Source organism: Stegostoma tigrinum, chromosome 9 (genome assembly GCF_030684315.1).
Source record: "Stegostoma tigrinum isolate sSteTig4 chromosome 9, sSteTig4.hap1, whole genome shotgun sequence".
Classification (NCBI taxonomy): Eukaryota; Metazoa; Chordata; class Chondrichthyes; order Orectolobiformes; family Stegostomatidae; genus Stegostoma; species Stegostoma tigrinum.
The window spans coordinates 55,447,101-55,466,015 of record NC_081362.1 but is presented as its reverse complement, the minus strand read 5'-3'; the positions used below and the strand labels follow the sequence as shown (position 1 = coordinate 55,466,015).

The 18,915-nt window shown below is 39.1% G+C and overlaps 1 protein-coding gene across 5 annotated transcripts in view; it reads right to left on the bottom strand.

Annotated features, from left to right (window-relative positions):
* Positions 1-9,563: 9,563 nt before the first annotated feature.
* flvcr1 (FLVCR heme transporter 1) overlaps positions 9,564-18,915 on the bottom strand; it is a 43,725-nt gene continuing 34,373 nt past the window's right edge. Inside the window, exon 10 of one of the 5 annotated variants that reach the window (XM_048536700.2) lies at positions 9,564-18,588. In XM_048536700.2, the coding sequence (XP_048392657.1) occupies positions 18,511-18,588 (78 nt within the window). In that variant the 3' untranslated portion in view covers positions 9,564-18,510. The remainder of the gene's footprint in view (positions 18,589-18,915) is intronic. The other 4 variants (XR_007248153.2, XR_007248157.2, XR_007248156.2 and 1 more) reach the window with 4 other exon arrangements.

Genomic DNA, 18,915 nt, shown 5'->3' with positions numbered 1-18,915 from the left:
TTGCGGTTACGTTTGGATTTCCAGAAGTATACTACAATTAATACCCTTCTGGATGATGTGCTAATAACAGGGAAGACCAATAAGGAGCATATTCAGAACCTGGGCATAGCCCTTTAACATTCTTCCAAGGTGAGCATACATCTTAGAAGGGAAAAGTGTGTCTTCCAGGCACCTAAGTGACCTACTTGGGCTACAGAGTCAACAAACCCAGGTTACACCTGTTGGAAGATAAAATGAGGGAGAACAAAAGTGCCCAGCTCCCACATCTGTACCAGAGCTTAGGTGTTTCCTTAAGCTGGTGAATTACTACAGAAAGTTTATGCATAACCTGGCCTCCATCCCAGCACTCTTGTATCAAATCCTTAAAAAGGCTCAACCATGAAAATGATCTCATAGCCAAGCCATAGCTTTCAGGGAAGAGAAAAACGACAATCCTTCTCTAAAGTGTTGGCACACTATGACATTACTATTGACATGCGATGCCTCCCTGTACAGCATAGGGGTAATATTGCTTCATAGTTGGCCATAAAGGAGAGGAACATCTAATAGCATATGCATCCGGGACAAATGCAGAGTGTAAACATATCCAGGTAGAGAAGGAAGGTTCGGCAATCATATTTGGTGCAGGAAATTCCACCAATACCTTCGTGGGCATAAATTTATAATAAAACAGGCAACAATCCTGTGCTAGGTCAACTTACAGAGACCAAGTTAGTACCACCCAAGGCTTCAGGCTGAGTTCAGAGGTTGGCTTTAATACGAAGTGTGCATAATTACAAGTTGAAACTCTGTCCTGAAGAGAGATTTATTGTGCCACCTCCCACTGGCAGATACAACACCAGAGTGATGCTGCCACTGGAAGGATCTGTAATGGTTTTAAATTTTCTGGAAGCACTTCCAGATACAGCTGACAATATCAGATTTTGGATGCAAGAAAGATCCGGCCCTGGCAAAACGGAAACATCTGGTGGTGATGGGGGGATATCAAACGGCTGCCATAACCAGAAATCAAACTTCTTTGGACCCGGAGAGATCAGATGACATAAGTGGATGGTATATTTTTATGTACTTGTCCCGAGCAAAGATTGCTGCCAGATACTGGCTGAACTCCACCAGAGTCATCCAAGAGTTTTCAAACTGAAGATATTGGCGAGAAGTTATGTCTGGTGGCCAGGATTGGATGCAGATATAGCTGCATTGGTGGGCCAGTGCCCAGAGTGCCAACAAGGGCAAAAATTATTGCCAGCAGCTCCCCAACATTCATGGGAATGGCTCAGGCCTGAACTTGTTTGCACAGTGACTAGTCTAGTCTTTTTATGGACTCAATCTTCTTAGTCATCTTGCACACCCACTCAGAGTGGTTGGTCATGAACAGTGTTCATATGTCAAACACAGGGATGACAAGAGAAAGACTTTGCACATTTTGTAATAAACGGACTGCTGGTAGTGTTGGTCGCAGATAATGGGCCATTGTTTACCAGCAGGGAATTTGAATATTTCCTAAAGTTGAATGGTATTCATTATATAAGGACAGGTCCCTGCCATCCACTGTCAAATGGACTGGCTGAAAGAGCAGTCCAAACTTTGAAGGCATGCTTAAATAAACAGCTTCCAGCTTCATTAGATACAAACTGGCCCAGTCCTACTTGATTACAGTACCACCCCTCGTGCCACTTCAGAGAAAGCTCCAGCTAATGAGGAGAAGACTCTGCACCAGGTTAATTCTGATCTCCCAGACCTTGGGGGTTGGGGTGGGTACGTGGGTAAAGTGGGAGGGTGAAATGGCATTAGGAACGCCAATGCCAGACATAAGACTCTGCTAAGCGAGCGAGACAGTTTACTTCTTGGGACGAAGCTTTGTAAAGGAACAATGGGAATGGTACTACATGGGTGAGAGGCATTGTCAACGTGAGGTCAGGTCCAGTGCATGTAAAATTCGGGTAGGTGTGACAATCCTGAACAAACATGTGGGCCAGATGAAAGCTGCAAACTCGCAAACAGTATGGGAGCAAAACGTGCCTGGCTCCTCAACTGCCTTTAAGGAACCCATGGGTTTTCTCTCTCTGTTGAGCATTGATGGTACCTTGCAACCTGAGATGTCCATGTCAGCGAGTTTTAAGAAGATTTGTAGCTCAGGTTGAGGTTCTGGATGTGAGTTTGCTCGCTGAGCTGGAAGGTTCGTTTTCATACATTTCGTCACCATTCTAGGTAACATCATCAGTGAGCCTCCGGTGAAGCGCTGGTGTTATGTCCCACTTTCTATTTATCTGTTTAGGTTTCCTTGGGTTGGTGATGTCATTTCCTGACACATACACCAGACACCACCAACCTCATCAGCAAGGACAACATCATCAAGCTAGTGGACCTATGCCTTACCACCCACTTCACTTTCAATAACAAAACCTACAGACAAACCAACGGTACACCCATGGGATCTCCGATATCAGGGCTCTTAGCAGAGGCAGTAATGCAGAGACTCGAACAAACAGCTCTGCCAATCATCCAACCCAAACTTTGGGTCCGCTATGTGGATGACACCTTTGTCATCACTAAACAAAACAAATTGGAGGTAACCTTCAAGACCATCAATAATACCCTTTACTGGCATAACATTCACAAAAGAGGAGGAAAACCACAACAAACTGCCATTCCTAGATGTCACAGTAGAGCGAACAGCCAAGGGGGAACTTCAAACCAGAGTCTACAGGAAAACAACACATACGGACCAAATACTGAACTACAGGAGCAACCATCCCAACACCCACAAACGAAGCTGCATTAGAACATTATTCCAACGAGCCACCACACACCGCAGCACAGAGGAACTACGAAGAGCAGAGGAAAATCACCTAAGCAGCGTATTCAAAAAGAATATGTACCCTATGAACACAGTCCACCAAGTTCTCAGCAACAAACCCAAACAAACAGACAAAACGGGGTCAGAAACCATAAACACTCTCCTCTACATCAAAGACATTTCCGGAATGACTGCCAGACTACTCGGACCTCTTGGCATCAGGGTAGCCCACAAACACACCAACATACTAAAACAGCAGCTAATGAACTTAAAAGACCCTATACAGACAACAAAGAAAACGAACGTCATCTACAAAATACCTTGCAAGAACTGTGACAAACACTACATTGGACAAACTGGCAGAAAGCTAGCCACCAGGATACATGAACATCAACTAGCCACAAAACGACATGACCCACTATCACTCGTATCCTTACATACAGATGAAGAAGGACACCACTTTGATTGGGACAACACATCCATCCTAGGACAAGCCAAACAGAGACATGCACGAGAATTCCTAGAAGCATGGCATTCCAACCGGAACTCCATCAACAAACACATTGATTTGGAGCCCATTTACCATCCTCTGACAAAACGAACAGAAAATGACATCACCAACCCAAGGAAACCTAAACAGATAAATAGAAAGCGGGACATAACACCAGTGCTTCACTGGAGGCTCACTGATGATGTTACTTGGAATGGTGACAAAACGTCTGAAAACGAACCTTCCAGCTCAGCGAGCAAACTCACATCCATGTCCATGTCCTCAAACTCAGTGGGGGTAGGTGTCAGTGATTATAATGAGGTCAACCAGGTGGACATTATAGAATGAGCTCCCTGGTTGGGGCTGCTAATCTGGTCCAATCAGGGAGCTAACAGACATAAACAGGAGTGTCTCAAACTGAATACTAAATTCTACCGTGTTATGTTCATTGTTTTCTTGTGGACCTTTTTCTGGAGATCACTTACAAAACCTGCCTCATTACACATTACCAGATCCAAACTAGCTGGATCCCCGGTTGGATCTGTAGCCTGATGTTCTAGGAAACTGTTCTGAATATATTTGCCTCTTCAACATATTTAGAAAGCCAATGGGGAAAACATTTGTAATCCCTGTCACAATCTGCTATGATTCCCAAGATATTTCTTATTTTCAGCATGCCTGCTTTCAATGTTGGACTAGTTTTTTGTTTTTCTTTATTCATTCACAGGATGAGGGTGTTGCTGGCTAGGTAGCATTTATTACCCATACCTAATTGCCCAGAGAACAGTTGAGAGTGAACCACATTACTGTGGGTCTGGAGTCATGTGTAGGCCAGACCAGGTAAGGATGGCAGTATTTTCTTCCCTACATGATGTTTGTGAACCAGATGGGTCTTTCCAACAATTGGCTGTAGTCATGATTAGATTCTTAATTCCAGATATTTTATTGAATTCAAATTCCACCATCTGCCGTGGTGGGATTCAGACCAGGTCCCCAGAATGTTATCTGGGTCTCTGGATTAACAGCCTCTAGCAATAATACCACTAGGCCATCACCTCGCCCTTGTCAGTCACATCCACAACATTCAAACACCACTGTATTCACCTGGTTGTGTATTAGGACTCTTTCATTTGTGTTTAAACAAACCTGCTGTTTCTCAAGAGCATGATCGCATTCTGAATACCAATTGTAAAAAAAAAATAAACAGGAGTGTCAGAAGTTCTGTTCTCTCTAACAGCAGGCTCTGAGAAAGCTGGATCAAGGCCACATGTAAGTAAAGGGTGACTTGGTGATGGAGTACCAGCCTGAATGGAATTATTTCAAGCAGCAGCTTGCTTTTTCAAAAACAGACAGCAAACAAACTCTTATTTCCTTATAAGGCTGGGCCTGGAAGTTAATTGCAGGTTTATTCTTGTTCAAAATATGCTCTAGATGTTCTGGAGATACATTATGCTCACATATGCTCAGATGACATATGTTTGAATGTTAATTGGGGTCTTGCAGGAAAATAACCAATTAAACAAATAGAAGCTAAAGTTTGAACTGGTGGATGAAGGTAGAGCAGTGGGTGTGGTGTACATGGATATAAGTAAGGTGTTTGATAAGGTTCCCCATGGTTGGCTCATGCAGAAGGTAAGGAGGAATGGGATAGGGGGAAAACATGGCAGATTGGATTCAGAACTGGCTGACCCTTAGAAGACAAAGAGTGGTAGTGGACGGAAATTATTCAACATGGTGCTCAGTTATGAGTGATGTACCACAAGGATCTGTTCTATTTGTGATTTTTGTAAATGATTTGGATGAAGGAATGGATGGGTGAATTAGTATGTTTGCGGACGACACAATGGTGGTTCGAACTGTGGACAGTGCGGAGGGCTGTTCTCGGTTACAAAGGGACATTGATAGGATGCAGAGCTGGACTGAGAAGTGGCAGATGGAGTTTAACCCTGAAAAATATGAGGTGATTCATTTTGAAGACAAACTTGTAAGCAGAATACAGGGTTAATGAAAAGATTCTCGGCAGTGTGGAGGAGCAGTGGGATCTTGGGGTTCATGTCCACAGTTCCCTGAAAGCTGCCACCCAGATAAATAGACTTGTTAAGAAGGTGTATGGTGTGTTAGCTTTCATTAATAGAGGGATTGAGTTCAAGAACCGTGAAGTTATGCTCCAGCTACACAAAAGCCTGGTTCGGCCACATCTGGAGGACTGTGTCCTGTTCTGGTGACCTCATTACAGGAAAGATGTGGAAAAAGACACAGAGGAGATTTACCAGGATGTTGTCTGGAATGGAGGGAAGGTCATGCGAGGAAAGGTTGAGAGCGCTAGGGCTTTTCTGTTTAGAACGACGTAGGATGAGAGATGACTTTATGGAGGCGTACGAAATGATCAGAGGTATAGATAGCGAGGATAGCCAGAGAATTTTTTCCTAGGGTGGAGGTAACTATTACGAGAGGACATAGCTTTAAAGTGAGTGGAGGTACATGTTGGGAAAACGTCAGAGGTAGGTTCTTCACTCAGAGAGTGGTTGGGGTGCGGAATGCATTGTCGGAGAGGATACTGGAGTTGGCCTCATTAGGGGCATTTAAGCGGCTATTAGATGGGGTATGGATGATAACATAAGGTAGGGGTTTAGATAGACCTTAGGTTTAGGGTAAAAGTTCAGCACAATATTGTGAGCTGAGGGGCCTGTAGTGTGCTGCACTGTTCTATGTTCTATGAATAGTTTTAAATCAGATTGTGGCTGCGAAAGCTAGAGGTCACAGATTTGATTGCTGCTGGGGTATCCATCCATTAGCAACTTACTAAAAGCTTAGAAAATAGAATCTTAGTTAAGCATTAAGTGAATACTTCTCAGACCCTACTGAAAGCTATTTGTATATAGATATCAATTTCTTCAGAAACCAAGCAAGATACAACATTATAGATGTTACAGAGCTGGAGATTGCTTAAGTGAACTGGGCAGTTTTTTTAATAATCTTTCAGAGCATCCCTTAACGGGTGTCTTCGTTTGAGACGGTGGGGGCTAGAATCGAAGAAATTTGGATTTTAATCAGACAGTAATTTGTTAAGGTGAGAGGGGAAAGATTTAAGAAGGTCCTGACAGGCAACCTCTTCATGCAGAGTGATGCATGTATGGAATGGGCTGCCAGAAAAAGTGGTTGAGGTAAGTACAATGGCAACATTTCGAAAAAGATTTGGCTGGGTACATGGATGGGCAGGGTTTTAGAGGGATACGGACCAAATGTAGGCAATTGGAACTAGCTGAGTGAGCACCATGGTCAGGATGGACCAGTTTGGGCAGAAGGGCCTATTTTCATGCTGTATTACTCTAAATTACCTTGCCACTTAACATTGCTCTGCTAAACCTACTGTAATATATTGTTGAGATTACAAGGTGTAGAGCTGGATGAACACAGCAGGCCAAGCAGCATCAGAGGAGCAGGAAGGCTGATGTTTTGGGTCTGGACCCTTCTTCAGAAATGGGGGAGGGGAAGGGGATTCTGAAATAAAGAGGTGGGGGGGGGGGTGAGGTGGATGGAAGATCGATAAAGGAGCAGATAGGTGGAGAGGAGACAGACAGATCAAAGAGGCGGTGATGGAGCCAGTAAAAGGTGAGAGTGGGTGGGGATAGGTCCATCCAGGGAAGATGGACAGGTCAAGGAGGTGGGTGTGGGGTTTGAGGTGGGAGGAGGGAATAGGTGGGAGAAAGGACGGACAGGTTAGGGATGCAGGGATGAGTTGGGCTGGTTTTGGGATGTGGTCGGCGGAGGGGAGATTTTGAAGCTGGTGAAGTCCACATTGCTACCGTTGGGCTACAGGGTTCCCCTGCAGAATATGAGGCGCTGTTCCTGCAACCTTCAGATGGCATCGTTGTGGCACTGCAGGAGGCCCAGGATGGACATGTCGTCTGAGGAATGGGTGGGGAGGGGGGGGGGGGTAGTTGAAATGGTTTGTGACTGGGAGGTGCAGTTGTTTGTTGCAAACCGAGCGTAGGTGTTCTGCAAAGCGGTCTCCAAGCCTCCACTTGGCTTCCCTGATGTAGAGGAGGCCACATCTGGAAAAGCAGATACAGAATACCACATTAGCAGATGTGCAGGTAAACAAATGTTTGTTGTGGTAGGTTTTCTTGGGGCCTGGGATGGGGGTGTCGGGGGAGGTGTAGGGACAGGTGTTGCACTTCCTGCGGTTGCAGGGAAAAGTGACAGGTGTGGTGGGGTGTGTGGAACAGACAAACGAGTCACTAAGAGAATGGTCCCTCCAGAAAGCAGATAAGGGTGTGGAGGGAAAAATGTCTTTGGGTCAGATTGCAGATGGCGGAAGTGCCAGAGGATGATGCGTTGGATCCGGAGGTTGGTGGGGTGGTACGTGAGGGACGAGGGGGATTCTGTTTTGGTTTGTTATTGTGGGGAGGAGGTGTGAGGGATGAATTATGGAAAATGCAAGAGACACGGTCGAGGGCGTTTTCGACCACTGTGGAGGTGAAGTTGCAGTCCTTGAAATACAAGGACATCTGGGATGTCCGGGAGTGGAATGCCTCATCCTGGGAGCAGATGTGGCAGAGGCGAAAGAATTGGGAATAGGGGATGGCATTTTTGCAGGAAGGTGGGTGAGAGGTGGTGTATTCCAGGTGGTTGTAGGAGTCAGTAGGCTTGAAAAAGATTGTTAATTCCTTTGTTAAAGCTACATACTTGGTGTCTGGTACTAGTTATTGAAAAAAGTCTGGTGAGGAATTATTGAGACAAATTTGAGTGTCATTGAATATTTTAACTTTACTGCGTTGCAAATACAGTGATAAGGAGGCTAATCTGATTTGGCTGTCTATGTGCCACAACAATAGTATCCCACATTTTTGTGAAGACTATAATTAATGGTAAATTACTAAACCAGGGGATCCTAACCCATATGAGGTAGAGAATAAAGATGCAGGTTTCAGCTTTTACTACAGCAGAACATACTGAAAATACTCCATAAAAATCAAAGGACCTGCAGATGCTGTAAATCAGAAGCAAAACAGAAATTGCTAGAAAAGTTCAGCAGGTCTGGCAACATTTGTGAAGAGAAATCAGAGTTAACGGTTTGGGACCAGTGACCCAAAGATCTCAGGGTTACTGCACCCAAAACGTCAACTCTGATTTCTCTTTACAGATGCTGAAAATACTCCAAAACATCTAGCAGAATCTGCAAGGAAAGAAAGATTTTACCATTCAGGTCAATCACCTCTCATCATGCTATAAATGAAAAGCTGTCAAACTGAAATATCTACTCTTTCTTTCCACAGATGCTGTCTGATCTAAATATTTCAGTTTCCCTACATTAGCAGTATTTTGTTTTGAAACTCATTAATTGAACTCCGAATCCAAAGTAAGTTGGGCTTTAGGTGGACTGGCGCTAGTGAGACCATTGTTTTATTACATTTGGCATTGTTCACCTCAAGGATGGATGTGAATTCATTAGAAACAGTTCAGATATTTACCAGGTTATTACCTAGAATTGGTAGGTCGTCTCGCAAGGAAATGTTGAGTGGCTATGCTTGTATCTACTGGAATTCAGAACAGTGAGACGTTATTTGATTGAAATGTAGGAGAACCTAAAAGTCTTGACAAGGTAGAGAGGGTCTTAACAGTGAGAAAAAAATTCAGCATCAACAATCTTTGGAACTTGTCTTGAAAAGGCAATTGAAGTAGAGTTTGGGCAGAAATGTGAATCCAAGCTTACAAATCAGATCAGCCACTCTTAAATGGTGGTGAGTTTGAGACAGAACAGCTTATTCCTGTCTTGTTCATAGATGATTGATAGAACCTATATTCCTGACAAAGCTAAGATGTTGAGGAGAAACGTGAATGATAATAAGAGCTGAAGTTTAGCAGCTCACTTTAGTTATAGCATTTGTAAACTGAAATATGCACAGAACTGAAGCATTACCCAAATAATGAACTAAAGGCTTTCCTCAGGGGTTAGATTTACAATGATCTTACTCAGAAGCAACAGATGTCAACTCAAATTTCAGTGAAGGAAATGGCTAAAAAAACCACTGCAGTGTTTAAACTTGGGTTTAGAATCGGTATTGTGTAGGATGCACAATCACATTTTTATTATTTTCTGCTATTTACATCTCCTGTCAATGTTGTAACTTAAAGGGGTCAATTCGTACTGTGTGGAGGAAATTTGGGTTTAAATGCAGGGCTTGGGAGTACACTGGTTCAGATAATTTTAAAAGCTTTCCCTGATCCAAGTAAAACTGTGCTTTTGGAAACAAATTTGACTGGAGCCATGGATTTTAATTTTGAGTATTTTATTTTAAACATTTCAAGAAAAACAAGAGGTAATACATTAGGTGTACAACCTGACATAATTACATTTGGCTTTCAAGAAGCAAAACATTAAATATACAATTATTATACAGTGTTAAATGCTGTTAAATGCAGTTAAATGATTCAAATCTAATGTAGACGATAAATAAACTCTCCTTAACCAAGGTTCTAGGAAAGAACACAGTAGAAGAGCTACAAACAAAAAAAGCAATAAAAAGATGGATTAAAAATTGCTGCACCCTCTACCTTTGCATTGTCCAAGCATTACAGAACCTCTGTAAAGTATGCTTTGGCACAAGTCATTTACTGCTGCTCATACTTTCCTAATGCTTTTAGTTACATGCACAAAACTGCTATACCCAAAATGGCTTTCCAGTTTTTCTGGTGTAAAACACAAGTAATTTTCAAGTGGAGCTTTAATCTCCGCTAAAATTGAGTCCCAGAAGACTGAAAGTAATTTAACATTGCAGATTTATTTATCAGTTTAAACTTGTTAGGGCTCTAGAGGGAACAGACCTCATTAAAACAGAATGAGGCACACGCTAATGAGCGGGTTTGCCCTTGTGTCACTGGTATCTAGCCATTCTTAAAAATTTAAATATTGGAATATGCTATTCTGCTCTGTAGTTTGCAGAGCATTTTTTTTTCTAGAATGCAGAGAACCATACAAACTTTAAGAAAACAACCAATTAATTTACATAGTACATTTGATACAAAAACAATAAAATCTTGGTCATCTTATAACGATGGTTAGTTGATTGATGCTTCTTCAGTAGAAGTGAATGATACACCCATTCAAACCACTATGCAATCAATATTTAGATGGATTAAGCAATATAACTTCTTGGAGCTAGATAAGAATAGAATGACATACAATAAGGCAGTTTTATTGACTGCACTGCATAACGTTTTAATCAAAACCTAATGGAAGGCAATGGCAACCAAGTAACTTAAACACTTACACTGGAACTCCAGTTCTCAAGCCAGTATAGCTTTGACGGAAAGTTCCTACAAACTCAGAGGACAAATGTTTAAAAAGCAAGAAAATGCCCCATCAACTACTCCTCTATGGGCTTTCAACGAAAACAAATAAAAATTGACAATTACCTTCTAAATCTTACTGAACATATTTTTAAAGTTTCATAAAAGTTATGTTCAGTTTTCATGAACCCATTAAAAGATGTCAGCGAATGCTGGGTTTCAACATCTACTTAGAAATAAAGAGGATTTTAGTTTAAAAACAAAGCCAGTGAAAGCACCAAATACATTCCTTTAGTGAGTTCTCTCTTCATGGCTGTGTAAGGAAATGCTAAACAAAAATCGAATGGAAGCTCCCTGCTTGGAAGAAAAATGAAAGGAACCATTGTCATGCTACATTACTACAGGGCATAAAGTGGCACAAGAACCAGGAAAATTACTTGATTTTGCTAATCTTCAACAGAACTTGCCAACTTTATGCAAACCAAAACAGCGGGTTCACTTGCAAATATGCAATTCCAGGAAATAAACAATTTAATCTAGTGAATAAGAAGTTTTATCTATTTCAAAGCATGTTTGAATATGAATTGGTTTCCTGACATCATACACTGCTGTTAGCACAAGCAAATTGAGACAATTTGCTCCTTGGCTTCCATCAGTGCTGGTCAAACTTCTGCACCATCTGCAACTACCTCAAATATAATTCAGTAAAAACAATGTACTTGTCCATTTTTGAAAATGATTTGACCAAAACAAATGAATTAAAGCCTTTGAAAGGGGCATAAGGGAGGTGTATGAAGCACTAAACGTACTACTGGTTAAGCAAATTAAAAATATTAGTAAACACTTATAGAAGTTTTTAAGTTATTTTTTGCCAAAGCCATTATATGGTTTTACCAAATACAATAAAAGAGCAATTATTTTGATCTTGAAATTCTTATATAGCTTGTAGAACACATGCAAAATCCATTTTAAATCAATCATCCAGTGTTTCCAGCACAAGGTGTTACTTACAATTTAATTCAGACAGACAAGAGCAGAATAAATATTTAAAGATCACATTTGGTACACATAGAAGCACAACATTGAATAGCTTAGTTACATAACCTAAATAAGGCATATTTGACTTTTTAAATTACTCTCTCCTAGCCAACATATACTACAATGAGGATACGACAGTCCTACTGATAGTCACACGGCACTTTATCTGTTCAATGGATGACTTACGTGAGCAACACAGGTATTTTGCTCTTTAAACTATATTAATATTTACTGTTTCACACTTCTAAAAAAAATTCTACCAGACAGATTTTAGAAATTTGAGAACTATAGAATTGTTGTAAAGATAATGTCAAAATAAATCAAAACCTTAAGAAACCAAAGTGGGTCAGCTAACTGAAAAGCAAAAATCATGAGGAACAAATTTATTGCATTTGGATGTACAGCTATAAAACAAGTACAGTTTAATAGTGAAAAGTAAATTCAACACAATTGAAGGGGCAACACTTTATAGAAGAACATGATATAAATAGCCACAAGAATAAATCTAGAATCTGTTCTGAATTACTCACTCCAGTCTGCGGTTTGACTGGGGTGGTGTGGGGAAACACAGTTAAAAAGCAGTAAAATAACAACTTTTAATACTTCAAAGCCACTGAATAAATCTGAATTATGACCCTCCCAAGAACTGTTATGGTGGGGACTGCTGAGTGAACAAAATACTTCAGGAAACATGCATATTAAATTTAATTCATTTAGAATACAGTTGTACTTATTCACTAATGAGAGGAACGTCCCTGAACAGACAGCAATAGTGACAGCATCTATTTAAATGGAAGTCTTACAGCCATGATCTTTTTTCCGCCTACAATACAGCAGTTTCTGAATTCATATTACATCAGATTTCAATTTCATTTTTTAAAAATTCCATGTAGCCATCATGTACTGATGTCAATTTTTTCAACTGCACGGCTACAAAAAAATTGTTACAGCATTTCTTCCATCAGGACATACAAGAACACCCAATTCAATTGGACATTGTATGCAGAAATTATACATATGTACTACACATTTTGCACAATTGCATTGTTTACAGTTGTGAAAGCTCAATTTTTTGAATGTACAGGCTCAAAAGGGCACAGCTCAACACAGAGTTGCAGGGGGCACAAAAATGATAAATTTTAGTTTCGTTTTCCTATAATTGGTTTACTACCAAAAATCCAAGCATACTTTTGTTCTATGAAGTGAAGCCCTTTTTCCTCGCATATAAAATTAACTGGAATGCGACTAACAAATGAGATTCAAATTGGCTTTTCAGTATATTTGCCTTTCCACACATTTTCTTGGTGTAGGAGTCGATTAGTAAAAATTTTTGTGTCAATTCAGGTCCAGTCAAAGTACTGAAGGGGGAAAAAATGGGACTTGTTTGGAAGGGAAGGGGGTAAGGAGGAAAACAAAAGAACATGTCAGATTGTTCTTCAATAGCACAGCTGAAATCAGGAAGTGCAGGTATTTTTAAAACAGTGGCAGAGTTGAGAAAATATAACCACTAATTTGGATCCTCTCTGTCATTGCACATCACTCTACAAAAAACTCACAGCTTGCACTAATTTTACACTTTTCATAAAGATCACTGCCAGATCACTCCTACCCGTCCAATTAAAGGCAAAATAACAATATTTGTAGATAATTTATAACACAAAACTGTCAAAACACAAGTTGAATAAATGTAGACATTTAACAATTGACCGTAGAAAGCAAATATAAATTTTCCTAAAATTTTTTTTTCTTGTCATGAGGCAGCATTGTAACTGCCCTCCTTAGTGTGGATTTGGAAAATATTTACTGGAGACAGAATAAAGTAAATAGAGAAAACTAATTTCACTGATGAGTTGGTAAATAGTTAGCAGACACAAGTTAAAGATTATTAGAAAAAAAAAACAAAGGGAGTAGTTCTGGTCTGAAATCCATTGCTTGGAAGAGTGATGGCTGTGTATTCAAACTTCACTTTTCAACAAGTGAATGGGTAATACTTGAAAAGAAGTAAAGCTAGAGAATATGGAAAAAACACTAGCAATGGGCTCAAATGAACAAATTGAAAGATTTTATGAATTGAAAGTAGGGACAAGGTAATTGAAAATATCAAATTTAAATATACTGTATTTTTGGTTAAAAATTGGAATCAAACAATGATGTAGTTGAGCTCATGGACAATAGTCAAATAAAATTCTAGAAGAGAAAAGTTAAAAAAAAATTGAAGAACTGTGACAACTCCAACATATTCAGCAGCAAAATCTATTCAAGTACAGACTTCAACCAACGTAGAAAAAATTTTGTCTAGTCATATTACACTCACTTTAGTTAGACCAATATGTTAAACTCAAACTACAATTAAAACATTGACAGAATTTTGTCTAATCATGCATTGGACCTGCCATTCAAGTAAGTAGCACAACTCTGAATTTCTGGAAACATCTTCAATCATCACATTAAATACATTTAACAGGACTGCTACTAGAAGTCATCTGAGAAATCATTTATTTGAGCGAAAATGGAAAATACTCAAATGGTAAGGTAATTTAAAATACAAACAAAGGTTAGTATACAAATAATCATTCTTTACTTGATTTTCTCAGATTGGCTTCCTTTCAAAAATGATTGCAATGTCATTTAGCTTTCAGATTAGTACAAATTTAAATAGATGGAAGTTTGATTTTGTCTTTGTTGGATCAGGCTGTTAAAATTACCTGCAAGCTAGATGTTTCCATTTGCAGGGAGAGTGCAGCAATTTTCATTTCAAACTGAACTTCTGGATAGATTAACAAATGACTCTTTTTTTTGCCAATGATCTTGTTATAGTACCTTCAATTAGGACATATTTCTCAAGTTGACAGAGAATGTTTACTAGTTACATACATGCTTACTGCCCCTTGGCGATTAGAGATAGGTTATGCAGCTTTTGTAGAATGTAATGATCCTTCTGGAAGTGGATTATCATTTAATAACTGTGGCTATTAGGAAGAATTCAACCTGACAGAAAATTTACTGGACTGGATCAGCTGTCCATTTCATATTCTGCTTTGCACTTATGCAAATTCAATTCAGATATGGTTTAAAACAGGTGTGCTGATCCAATGCAGTCAGGGTTAGGTCAAAATTTGTTGGTAGTCTTTTTATTACTCCTTATTATTACCAAGATATTCAATCACATCATGCTAAAAATGCATGCAGGTGCCTGAATAGAGATCCAGATGTGTCTACACAAATAAGCTTGAGGTTATGCTCAGACAAATGTATACTATATCGCAAACCAATGTGGCTTAGAATACTAGTCCTGGCATAGCAGAGTGCTGTTAAATCAGCATGGTATCAACTCAACTGATAGTGTTCCACCTGTATTAATGTTGGACACTTGCTGTCTATTTCTCTTGGATGCCTGCCAGAATTCATAAACATGCAGCAATAGCAGCAGAGATAAGTCACTGGAACCTGCTCTATCACTCAATAAGATCATGGTTAATTTTCTATCTACACACCACCATCCTGCGCTATTTCTATATCAATTTCACAAATAGAAAGTGTTAAGACAAATTTCCTCACGAACCACACTGGTTAGTAAAGTCACAGTTATTAAATACCAGAATTCTTCAAATTAGCCATCCTCGGTCAAGATACTAGTGGATAAGGGGTCCTACCAATCTCACTGGACCTGCTCGAGCACATGTGGTTCAATTGTGTTAATCCCTGAGATGGATCAATAAATCAATCTCACTATCTTTATTTAATGAACAGTGGCCAGCTGGGTATGTAAATAGCACCCATGAAAGAATATTCCATTAAAAACGTTGCCAGATTCAAGTTCAAAGACTTTCACCATTCAATATCATAAACCTGAGACCAAACAGTTCACCAAAGTGCACTGTACCATAAAATAATGTACACTTTCAAGAAAACAGCATTAAAAAAAGGCTGTTTCAAGGGAACCTTTGTAACTAACTTTCAAAATATTCAACAATGCAATCTAGCCTTTGTTGACAAGGCCAAAATTTAATGCCCATCTCTATCTGCCCTTGAGACAACTTACTGGTTTGCTAGGGCATTTCGGAAAGCAATTTGGAGTCAAATAGTTGTTGTGGATCTGGGGTCACGTACAGGCCAGGTTAGATATGGATGAGTGTGTTTCTTCCCCTATGGAAATGAATACATTTTTATGATATTCTGAAAATCAACAGCATAATCATCAACAATTTCCAAAATACATATACAGTTCTAGTCACTCTTTGATATGAAAAACTTTGTTAAACTTGAGAGGGTTCAGAAAAGATTTGCAAGGAGGTTGCTGGGACTGGAGGATTTGAGTTGTGGGACTAGGTCAGATTGGAATGTCTGGTAGATAAGTTGGACCGAGTGGTCTGTTTCCATTCCGTATGGCCCTTTGATTCAATGTGGCTGAGGGAGAGTTATTACTTCCCATACACCTACTCAATATTGTGGATCACTTTGGAAGGCTCAGGGAACTATCAAAAATGAAGTGCAGATTAGTTACTCACAAAGGATTTTTTTTAAAAGTAGTACAATTTTTGACACTAGATATTATTAAAAAAAGTCATCAGACTGCAACGTGGTCTTATGCTAACCACCTGTATCAAGGACACTTACTACAGTTCAGTCATTATCTGACCTGCTGATTTAAAAGTGTTCCCAGATCACAAGCTGAAGTATACCTGGCAACTGAGTACACTTGTAATGTCCCAAATTCTATACTCACATTCTGCATTAGGTTTGGTGAAGTTTTGAGGTGTGAAAGGGACACTTGGGGTACTTTTAAACTAAAATACTTCAGGATCAGGTTTGATAAAGTCAGAATACAGCTCTCAGATTCACCTTAATTCTATCACATAAGGACATCCTTTAGACTCTCTGTTCCATTTTCTACAATGTCCAACCAGATTTCCAATTTATACTAGTAATTTGGCTTTGATGGCCTGACCTAAACCCTCGAATAAACAACTACTTTATTTAATTTGGGATCCTTCAAACTGCCATTCATGAGACTTTCACTCCTTTAGTTTGGGAAAAACTGGAATCCAGATACCAGAGGTGAAAGGACTTATACCAAAATAGCTCCTGCTCGTGAGATTACAGAACTCATATTTAAAAGAAACTCATAGCTACCAGTTGTATGAACAAAAATGGTGTTAAAATGCATTTTATCAATTGTTTTTCTTTTTGACTGCAATTTCAACCTAGATGACATTTTCTCCCCTAAGATAGGAATTTAGGAGACATTAGTATAAAACAACTACAAAATACCAACCTTCTAAAATAGTTGGGTCAAACTACAGTAATCCAACATACAGTTCATTTTTCATTGCAATGCCACTAACATAAAGAACAATTTTTTATAAGTGTAGGACCCCACCCATCCAACAAAGCTTCAGCAGACACAAGTGCAATCATAAATTGAACTGCAGAATGGTGAGCTATAGACATAATTCTCTACACAATCAATTCCTGATATCAGCCAAGCTATCTGGGGAAAGAGGGGTTGGAAAAAAAAACCACAACAAATCATTGTATACAAAATAAAAATTTCATTGTGTATTAAAATCACTTGGAAGAAAATGATACAATTATATACAGATATGTGAAACTTGAACCAAAATAACTACAGCAATATGCACTTCCATAGTGACTGATTTATAAATTGACAACGTCACCTGGCAACTAAACGACGAACTGGAAGTCTTTGCAAATGAATGAAAATGCAGAATTGCTAAGTTAGCATTGATGCAAGGAAAAGAAAAAAAAACAGCTTTGGTTCTACATTGTCAATATATATACACAGTACCATTCATCTTCTAGGAACTAATGATCTTGCATGAGTTTGATCATTTGGACCATAAGTTCTTGGAATTCAATATATCTACATAATTGAAATCTGTTGCATCTTCTCGTTATCAATATTAAAGGCACATCTATTTTGATGAACAGATATTTGTTCCCCCCCACCCACTGGGGGTTTACAGTACATAAACTGCACTGGACAACTATACAATTATCACTCTCTAGCTTCATATGAAGTTCAAGAGAATATAATTTGTGAAACTTAAACCTACTTATTCATTCCTGTGAATTAAACAGGTTTAAGTGCAAATTATGTTATGCGAATATTTTCTGCCCTCTAACATCTTTACATACACAGACATCTGTAGAATTTCACTCCAGATCAAAAAAATTGTAACTCTTTGCAGATATATATAAAAAACCTATCAAATCTGTGCAAGCTACCTGCTAAGCACATTACAGTTTTGACTATTTAACAAGAATCAAGTGCATTTCCACTCAAATTGCTTTTACAGATGTTACAAATTGTGCAAGAGCTACTTATACACAATTTAACTTAAAAAAATTAAAATGTCTCTTAGAATGTTAAGGAGGCTAGAAAGTTTAGTTTTTGAAGGGCTCGCTGCTCCTTCACTTTACAGAACACTGACCAGTTCTTGATACTCATCCAACATTTCCAAGAGCAATAACCAAAATTATCATGTTTTTTAAAAAAAGGGCATTTTCACCAGAATAAATTCAGTGTGCTTAAATCTGGAACATTATTGAAAACATGAGCGACAGACAGAAGACTAAGAATGATAATGTTGCACATTAGCAGACTTTATGCATTTTTACTTTAAAAGATGGAAATTTGATCATTCCATGTTGTTTTGTAGAAGTACTCAGGCTACTGGGATACAACAATGTAATGCTCTTGAAACCTGTTCAAATGAGTCAATTATCAAGAACTTCTAATAAATATTGGTCACCGTTAATAAATTATCACAGTTTTCTAACCATTGCACCCTTAGCAGCTGTTCATATTTTTTTCAGTGCTATGTACTAGTTGTGCGTTATACCACTGCTAGCTATTCTCCCATTTTAATTAGATTGCGGTTTCTGCTGGTGCACGGAGCTCATTTTGCGACGTGGAAACTTTTTCTAGTGAATCACAAGCAGCAAGCTGGAGAGAGAGAAAAATAAATAAAAATACTGCATAACTAACGTACAGTCACCACTAAAGAGTCGTTATAAATCTGGTTTAGTACTTTCTTTTCTAGATACTGCCCTTGCAAGTACTTTTGTAACTAGGCTGTAACATTTAAATGTTTGTAGATGTTTTTCATTGCTGGTCAACAAGCTGCATAGATGATCACTATCTTGTTCTGGCTGCACACAGACTTATCCAGAATGAGGTTGACTAGTCCATTCCCCATCAAATCGCTGCAGTATATGATCAAGATGGATCCTGGATCCTATGTATATAACAATGCCCCAATCACTGCACTTT